Below are 10,348 nucleotides of genomic sequence, written 5' to 3' on the forward strand. Positions count from 1 at the left end.
ATTTTTTGGGTGGGGTGGGGTGTAACTAACTCTGTATTATTAAAATACTTAATAAAAAAATCTGTGCAAATTTTTCATTGTAAAAGTGTTTTTTTTTTATTGACCTGTTATAGCATAGCAGCACCTTTTGTTTAAAATGACAATTTCTCCCATTAGGGAAAAAAAACTAAAACATCAATGTTTATGAAATCCTTGAAAACAGTAAAACAACCATAATGTTTAAACTCCAAAATGCATAATTTATAAAGTTCATGCTCACATTCAACTTTAACGTTAAACTTTATGACACAGGGTTTAGATTTGATGCCAGTAAACACTACAAGTGATGTACCATTTTCCTTGTTCAGTAAAACAATGTACAAAAATACCTAAGCCATTGCTCCCAATAAAATCTCTTGAGACAAACCATTTTTGAAACAGGTGACATGTAAGGTGCAGGGAATTATCTTCTCAGAAGATATGCTTTCTTTTTTGGTAATTTTTCTTTTTAATTTTCCTTCCACAAAAGACTGCACAAATTAAACTTTGTGTGCAAAAATCCCTATTTGATCCATCATGTCTACCTTAATTAACTGAAGAATAACAAAATTGAAATACTTAAAAAAAACAAAAAAAAAAAAAAAAAAACATTTGAATAAGCAGTGAACACACAAGAGGAAAAACTAAAAACACATTTAAAATTGGATTAAACAATACAATGTCTTTTCATCAGTTTGCAAAATATAAAGTATAAAACCATAAAATAACAGACAATATTATGGGTGAGAGTGTTTTAACATGGTTATTTGCCTCAGGGTTTGGTTTCTCAGTAGCTTATATGTACTACTGTCAAAGTCTGACTGTCCACCATGAATGTGAGTTTTCATTGTAATAGGAACAAAAATGTCAACAAACACATACAGTAGTATTTCCACGCTGCTGAAGCAGAACTTGGCCATTTTCAGACTGTTTCTGACCCTTGCCACTGCTCTTCGGCAAGGGCTGCTTGCTCTGTTTTCGTGGGGATATACAGGACTCTTTATAAGGGGAATGGGACAAACTACGACGAGGCTTCTTCCCTACAGGTGTGGAGGAATCGTCCAGCACCCGTTTGCCTGTAGGCACTTGGTCACAATTGGCCTCATTATCCAAGGAGTTATTCCTGAGGTCTTTGCAAGGCAGGTCCTCAGAGTTTGTAAGGCTATAAGGAGATGATTCAGATATTCCACAACTCCTCGTCTCACAGCTGCCGTTTTGCTGCTCTGGGGTTGGCTTAAGTTCACTTGCAGGTGAGGGTGCATCTTGCAGTGGAATCTAAATAAAAACAGGGAACTATATGAAGCATAAAGCAATACAATACGAAAAAGTCAATAGCCTTGTAAAATAAAGCAGGCCTAAATTTGTTTGAAAATGTTTGAATGCACACTGCCTTTATGCAGAATGTCTCTTTATCAGGAATTGTATTGTAATCGTTTTAAGCTCTCCTAACCTGAGATGACACTGAGTCAGGGCAAGGTTTAGGAATGGAGTCACACTTTGGTCCCTGTTGATTATATACAACCTCATAAGGTAGCAAGCTCTCTGAAGATGTCCTAAATGGCTCCAAACAGATAACAATGGCGCTGGTATTATCAGCCCGGAGCATGCGTTGACGCCATCTCAGTAAGGCATGGTTCACCAGCAGAACAGCATTAGAAACGTTTTCCTTTTGGTTCTTTGCCTATGGGCAAATAAATGTATGTAAGCAATTTTTTTTACGTAATTAAATATTCCTGTCACATTGTGCTCACCTTGGCCTTGTCATTGTCCTGACAAATAGACACTGCTTCCTGTGCTGACACCATGTTCCATAACCCATCACTGCCTACTATGACATATCGGTGCTGCTTCAAATCCAGCTTGATTACCGCAGTATCAGGCTCTGGTGAAACTACAAATTCTCCACTATAGAAGTCATAACTCCAGAGATCACCTAAACACACATGGATTGAGGTGAAATTGCATTAATTTATAAGAAAACATTTTATTTTACATGTAAAACAGATAAGTTTAGTCCAAAATAGGACATTATATATCTACTAATTAACCAGCACACTGCTACATTAAACTAGACACATCAGGTTAGTTGGGTTTTGCATGGTCTGTTAAACCTGGAGCTACCACCAACAGAAACTGCTTGACCTTCAATCTTAATCTAAAACTTGGCTAAATTCGCTGTTTAACCTCTAAACAGCCTGTGTTGCAATTTTATGTTTTGTTTGTTGTTGCTAAGAACAGAGTTTATTATGGTGCCATGTTGAAATTTGCAACCCTGCAGTCCTGTTTGCATTACCTGTCCATCAAGAGTAGCAAGACAACAGGCAATCCCTGCTGACTGATGTTTTGAAACTCACCCAAATTTCTAGTCAATGTTTTTTTAATTATTAATTTATTTTATGAACAATAAAAGGAATTGAAATATCCTGACTTGACTGATGTTTTGAAAATCACCATTCTAATATATATATATATATATATATATATATATATATATATATATATATATATATATATATATATATATATATATTAAGAATGGTGATTTTCAAAACTATATCACACATATATATATATATATATATATATATATATATATATATATATATATATATATATACACACACACACACACTGGTGGCCATAAGTGTGGAATAATGTACAGATTTTGCCATTTAGGAAGGAAATTACTACTATAATTCACCAGTGGCATTCAACTGATCACAAAGTATAGTCAAGACATTACTGATGTAAAAAACAGCACAATCACTATTTGAAAAGTAATTTTTGATCAAATCTAGAGGGGCCCCATTTCCAGCAGCCATCACTCAAACACCTTATCCTTGAGTAATCATGCCAAATTGTTAATGTGGTTCTAGAAAATCACTTGCCATTATATTAAACACAGTTTAATAGTAAAGTTATTTGGCTCGTTAAATGAAGCTTAACATTGTCTTTGTGTTTGTTTTTGAGTTGCCACCATATGCAACAGATTGGCATGTCTTCAGGTCAATATTAGGCCAAAAATATAAAAAAAATAAACAGCCTTCACTAGAAACTCATCAGTCAATCATTGTTTTGAGGAACGAAGGCTATACAATGCTTGAAATTGCCAAAAAAACTGAAGATTTCATAAAAATCTGTACACAACAGTCTTCAAAGACAAAAGAAAACTGGCTCTAACAAGGACAGAAAGAGATGTGGAAGGCAAGATGTACAACTAAACAAGAGGATAAGTACATCAGAGTCTCTAGTTTGAGAAATGGACACCTCACATGTCCTCAGCTGACAGCTTCATTGAATTCTACCCGCTAAACACCAGTTTCATGTACAACAGTAAAGAGATGACTCAGGGGTGCAGGCCTTATGGGAAGAATCGCAAAGAAAAAGCCACTTTTGAAACAGAAGAACAAAAAGAAAAGGTTAGAGTGGGCAAATCAACACAGACATTGGACAACAGATAACTGGAAAAGAGAGTTATGGATCTTAACCCCATTGAGCTTTTGTGGGATCAGCTAGACTTTAAGGTCAAGATGTATCTGACAAGTGCTACAGGAAGGAGGATTGAGTATCTGGACAAACTGACAGCTAGAATGCCAAGGATCTTGCATTTTTCAAAATATAATAGTCATTTTTCATGTTATTAATGTCCTGACTATACATTGTGATCAGCTGAATATCACTTTGGTGAATAAAAGTATCAATTTCTTTCCATAAGTGCAAAATCTGTACATTATTCCAAACTTTTGGCTGCCAGTGTATTTTATATCTATCTATCTATCTATATTAAATAATACAAAAAACAGTGATATATATATATATATATATATATATATATATATATATATATATAGATTTTTTGTATTTCATTAACAATACAATTATTTATATAAGTTTAAAAAGCCTGAATTGTCTGATGTTTTGAAACTCAATCACCATTCTAATCACTGTTTTTAAATACATTTAAAGGAATTATACACATTAAAATATCCAGACTTTTTTTATGTTTTAAAACTCACCCATCTTTCTAATCACTGTTTTTGTTTTTTAGTTTACGAGCAATTTTCCAGGTTCAAAAACACTGAATTGTCATCTTAGCTGTCTTTGACACCTTACCAAGAGCTCGGGCCACAGCAAGGAAGGGGATCTGATCAATAACGGTACTCCTCCTTACTGGTCCATTGTGGGTGAGTCTGGGTCTCTTCCACACCACCCTATTGACTCCAGACTTTTTAATTACACTAGAAAGATGTGAAAATTATCAGTGAGATGTCTTGGCATAGTAACCATTTCATATAAAATGCTACTGACCAAACATCCCAGTAAACTGGTATCCTTGCCTAAAACTATAACACTCATATTTACCCCCAGCAACCAAAAAATATAAATCTATAATGTGAAAATGGTGAAATACATAATTGAAAAATGCCTAATACTTTTTTAATAGGCTAACGATATGTTTACCCAACAACAATGTACTAAAAACAGAAACATTTTTCCTTTGCGTTTTTGAAAAATATAATGTACAGACGACAACGTTGTCAAAACGATCCCAGTTCACACGAAAACGACTAAAAACGCTGTATTATGCATGCCAGGCCAGTAGTTGCTGATGTCACTTTGTAAAGAAACACTATGCACCTGCGCACATAAGCATGCTTTCACACAGTGGTGAATACAAACAATGAAGATGTGAAAGCATGGAGCAATTTTGTCTGGACGGACGATGAGGTTACTTATTAACTTTGTTACCCTGGACTATACAGCATGCCACCTTTTTAAGGACTCCATCTGGTGATCTCATGTTGGTCTGTTCGTCCTGGAGGTAAGGACGAAATTCTCGAAGTTCATGCCTTTAGATTGAACACGTAATACGCGTGCTTGACGTCATTTTTCACAAATTTGCGTTTTTGTATGTTTACACAGAGACAATAACAGCATCGTTTTCAAAAACGTCCACCTTGAAACCCGTTTTCAAAAGTTTGCGTTTTCAGGCACCAAAATGCAGCTGTCGTGTAAACGAACAGCCAAAATGCATAAAAACTTTTCCGTTTTTAGTTGAAAGCGTTGTAGGGGCCTCAAAACGCCCTTAGGGGCCATTTACACAACAACGTTTTGGGGCCTGAAAAAGTGTTTCAAAGGGCAAGTTTTTGAAAACGATGCCATTATCGTCTCTGTGTAAACACAAAAATGCGAATTTGTGAAAACAATGCCGTCATGCACACGCGTATTACGTGTTCAATCTAAAGGCATGAACTTCGAGAATTTCGTCCTTACCTCCAGGACGAACAGACCAACATGAGATCACCAGATGGAGTCCTTAAAAAGGTGGCATGCTTTATAGTCCAGGATCACTTGTGTGATAACTCCGTGAATCACAAATGGCTGTGTTTAATAAGTAAATATATAGTATGCGCAGCACGTTATTGAATGGCGCTGCTGTTTATTATTAGCTTGCACTTGCAGCTATTATTAGCTTGCACGTGTTGCGCAACATTTGAGCGCTACTCACGAACAATATCTCAGATATAGATCTGTAGATATTTAGTAGTTCAGCTCACTTATAATATGCATTTAGAACGGCACCGGAGCTGCATTTTACCAGAATTTTAATAAGAAGCGTATTAAACTACTGTGAACTTGCCTACAAACAGACACATACAGGACTTCCTGGAGAGTTCAGAATGTCAAAATAAAAGTGTGAGGGTTTAAAAAGTGCACGATTTAAATATATTACTGTTGTATTTAAAAGTCAATAATATTAATAACAATTTATTATTATTGTCATCATTAGTATTTGTTTACCATTTATAACAAGTTGAATGGGTTCCCAAAAATAAATGTGTAAATTAAAAGTGGACTGATGTCTTACAACTAAACTGAACAAAAAAAGAGATCTGACTCATTTAAAGTCTAGATACAAGTTGAAACATTTTTGGAAAAAAAATAAAACACTGGTTTCTTTTCTACTGAAGACTTGAATTACTGTTAATTTTGCTGCTACATTAGCCAGTATACTAGTTGATAATAAAGTGTTTCTTAATATAAAAAGCTATACATTTATATTGAAATAATGTGTAGTTACAGGTTTGTGTTTCTTTACATATTAAAGAGTACCCCCAATTAGTTACACACAATAATGTAAAGATATTCTAAACTGGTTAAGCAAAAAACCACACCAAACGACACCATCGGTATCAGCCGATACAGAGATGTCCGGTATCGGAAGAGAAGTGTTATCGGTGCATCCCTAATCGCCAACTACTGGCCTGGCATGCATAATACAGCGTTTTAGTCGTAGAAAGTGTATAAAAAAAAAGCATTCATGTCTTGTAAAAATATTCAACCCAAAAACAGGAGGTGCTAAAACCAATTGAAAGCAGTGAGATTCAAAACAGATTCACGGCACACACAAACATTGGTAAGACTAGTGGTGTCAAACAACTCGCCTGCCACCCAGTCCCTCTATTCTCTCCCTTTCCTTTGGGAGTTCAGGTTTATGATCCTGTGTAATTTCCACTGCTCGGATGAAATCGTCAGAGGGATCATCCTGCACCCCCAACACCACAGCAGAGTCCCCAACATGGGCCACATACATACGGTCACGTCGGATCACCACAATACTAGCAGTTGTGCCTGATGTGCTGGGAAGTCCTGTAGAGGTCTTCGGCCATTCCGCTGAATTCAGAAAACATAAGTCAGAGACAATAATTTGGGAAAAACAAAAAAATATTTCATATATGAACTTGAAAAAATAAACTGGTCAGTTTTGGCCAATTTTACTAAAACATTCAGAGCGGGGCTGAGATTTCTATTTGCATAATCTTATTCAAATATGCTCATGCTGCCACTCCAGTTCAGATGTGGAACAGTTGTTGAGGTTGGCCTGCAGGAGTTGTGCAACTTCTTTTGGCGGGATGCATCTAATGTTGCAACCCTACATCCTTTTACAGGTGTCATAACTCAAACATAGGAGCTCTTCGAATTCTCTGTCTTCCACCTTCATTTCAAATAAAAATGTTCCCATCGAATCCTGCACTGAATAAACTAGTCCAACATGTGCAACGAGGCCGCCATATGCAACTATAAACAGTGCAACAAAATAAACGGGAACATGTGCATATGATCAGCTTGCAAGCAAATGTTAAATTACATGACTTACGTAATTTTTTCCACATGGCATGGTGACAATAGATAAACCCCTTTCGCAAAGCCGCGCACACCTCGTCGTCGTCTTTTGACCAAAAGCCTCTTTGTCTTTTGATGTGATCCCACAGATGGTCGCGAGCGAAACGCGCCGCGTCCGAACCCCCGTGGCCATCGAACACGGCGAAAATAGCAACATCCCGCGAACGATGGATGTCTTTGGACGGGCGGGCCGTGGGCATGGACGCCTGCCGAAGAGCTGAGCCCGCATTATCGTCCTGGACATATGTAACCGTTATAGATCCAGGGATGGAGTCTTGAATCGAAGCGTCAGGGTTTTTCCCCGCGGGAAGGTTTTTTGATGCAGCCGCGTCCTCGCCACTTTCCGCGGCGTTCAGTTCATCTTCACTTGGCTCGTCCTCCTGCTTCATCGCCATCAAGTCCTCCATGTATTTCCTGCCGCCTTGGTCGTAATAAATACTTGCTCGGCATGAAAATATCTCATCCATCGTTTTATCAGACAGAACGGCCGTAAAAGAAGTAGAAGTGTTTAGTGTTTAGACAGTAGCAGGACTCAGGCCGGGTGCGGGTTTCCCTCTTTGTTTACCTTCGATGCTGTGAGCATGCGCAGAATCAGCATGACGAAATCACAGGGATCAGTAGTCCAAGTATCTAGCAAAAAATATACTCGAGTCAAAGTTACAAAAAAAAAAAAAAAGTATTCAAATTACTTTGAACTTAATTATTAAAAAAGTGCAAAGTAACCTTTTCCAAGATATAATGAAATCAAGAGAGGAAACTGTGAGAGAGGATGTTGTTAAATTTGATTTGTTTTTTATGTCGTTACTGTCTCCGACGACTCATAGTTCTCCCCCAGTGGCATTTGCAACCTGGTAATAGAATCATGTTACAATAACTACGTTTTATGTGGCCTGTTGTACATAACACGGCAATTTCTTGGTAGAATGAACTAGTGATGTATGTCTTGAGACCGGTCTCAAGACCACTTTTACGTGGTCTCAGTCTTGTCACGGCCTTGACGGTCTTTGGTCTTGGTCTTGGTAGTGTCTTGGTCTCGGTTTAGGCGTTCTTGACTACAAGAATGAACCACTGGCACTAAAACAGCTCATCAGTTCGCAAACTCTTAATTTTCGCTCTGTGCCTCAGACAATGCTATCTTATGGTATAGAAACAATTTTACTATAGCATATGACACTTGTTTAAGTGTGATCAAATTGCACAGGAGATCAACCGATGGAGCGTTGCATATGCGCTACAAAGCACCGGGGTACAAGTCCTGAAGAGCACACGAGTCGGCACGTGAGCTGAAAGTGCACATAGAAGCACCACAAAATGTTCTGAGGTTTGCTACCAAACCTTGCTGTTGAGCAGATGGATGATTTCAATAAAATTCATAATAATATTTACTCCGATTCCATTATTTTTATTAGCATTATAATTATTCTGTAATTATCATTGTTGGTTTAATAGTTTTTATTATAATTAATAGTAATTAATAGTTAATAACAACAACAACAGCAATAATTCAGCAAATAGGGAGTACAAATTCATTGATATGATGTAAATATAAAGGCAAGTGTTGCAAAATAATTGCAAAATTAGCTGAAAAAATAAAGGGCATTTTGTAGAGCACTTGCTTCTGTTTTACACATGAAAATAAAATACTGAGCTGGTCCTGAATACATTTTTTTAATCAATTACAACAATGCCAGTTGTGCATGTGCACAATTTTATTTCTTACTCTCTGCTTGTGCATTGTGGGATTTAAATGTATCCAAGTGGCTCCAGTGTTTTGACAATGTTAACCAAAATTCATTCATATCAATTTAACGATTCAGTGACCATTTCTGGTGATGCCAGAAGGTGGTGACAAATCAGTGTCTTGTGAGAAATGAGTTAGTAACTGAATCAACGATCAAAAGGAAATGTTAATCCTTTTGCAGATCTACAGAGACTTCAGTAGAGGTTTTAAGCATTATAAGAACAAAGAAAATCTATAATTTCCATACAGTTTGAACTGTGTGCATGACTTTTATCAAAAGACAACAATAATAGTCTTATAATAATTATGAGTTCCAATAACGTCCATAAGTGTTCATATTTAAAAAAGCATTCAATATCTATTCACTTAAGTCAAATGTCTAAGTGTTCTAAGAACACAGCAGATCTATATTTTTCCAACAGTTTGTCGACTGCACACCAACATAGAGGTAAAAAACTGGAGCTGATCTTAAAAATAGCTTTATTTATAACAGATCTATTAATCTGCTTGAATTGGCAAAACAAGATCAAACTATTACCACACAAACATAATGTAAGCATAACTTAATGAAGCCTCAGGTGCTGATATAAACTCCACTTGCAATGTACTTAAAAAAAAGGGTTGTACTTAGTTTTGTTTTTCTGCTGTGCATTTCACATAGAATGCGGCCAATCAAGAATATGGCGATAAATAACTCTCATTTGTGTGTTCCTCATCTCTAGATTATTAATTTAGATCAACATCAATGCAGATAAAAACATGGATAAATGAGCATTGTTGAAAGCAACTTTGTAGAAATTCATGGAGCCACGTTGATTAGAATATGACTGATGGCCTATTACAGCTCATGAAACTCACCTGTGATTGGCTGGATGGTCACTCAATCAGCCCGAAGTAATAAAATGCAAAGAATACTGTATACAAATTCACCATTTGGACTCTGTATGGGTTTAGCTTGGAAAAGTGCGGGGGACAAAAATCACCTTATTAAAGAGTGCTGCAACGCCCTTGGATTTACACCCAATGTGGAAATGGGGCAGGACTGCATTAAAGGCTATAACAAATATAAACCATTGTTATTTTTACCAGTACATTTAAAGTTTCAATATGGTTTTGCCCTTGAGTTTATGAGCACGATGCACATGCTTAAGCTAAATGCAATATCCTTCAAGAGTGAACTTCAAAATTTGGGAAAGACATCCAAGTTTATTGTGATTGCATCTATCTAGTGGAACTGAACAGTGAAACTGCATTTTCTTTAGAGATGCATTCAATAAATCTGTGTAGAATTAATAAAACTATTTACAGTAGTTTTATTATCAGTAGCAGGATAATAATGGGTTTCAAGATAGAGAAGGTCTGTAGTTCTCCATATTTGCATTTTAAACTAGAAAATCCAGTAGA

General features: G+C 36.5%; 1 protein-coding gene across 1 annotated transcript; it reads right to left on the reverse strand.

Annotated features, from left to right (window-relative positions):
* Positions 1–84: 84 nt before the first annotated feature.
* LOC127629768 (protein phosphatase 1D-like) lies at positions 85–7,778 on the reverse strand. The gene is made up of 6 exons (XM_052107001.1): positions 7,178–7,778; positions 6,465–6,693; positions 4,132–4,256; positions 1,770–1,951; positions 1,469–1,699; positions 85–1,293 (listed from the first exon to the last, which is right to left on the reverse strand). The coding sequence occupies exons 1-6, from the start codon at positions 7,668–7,670 to the stop codon at positions 886–888; spliced, it is 1,668 nt and encodes a 555-aa protein (XP_051962961.1). The 5' UTR covers positions 7,671–7,778; the 3' UTR covers positions 85–885.
* Positions 7,779–10,348: the final 2,570 nt, after the last annotated feature.

Source organism: Xyrauchen texanus, chromosome 36 (assembly GCF_025860055.1).
Source record: "Xyrauchen texanus isolate HMW12.3.18 chromosome 36, RBS_HiC_50CHRs, whole genome shotgun sequence".
NCBI lineage: Eukaryota > Metazoa > Chordata > Actinopteri > Cypriniformes > Catostomidae > Xyrauchen > Xyrauchen texanus.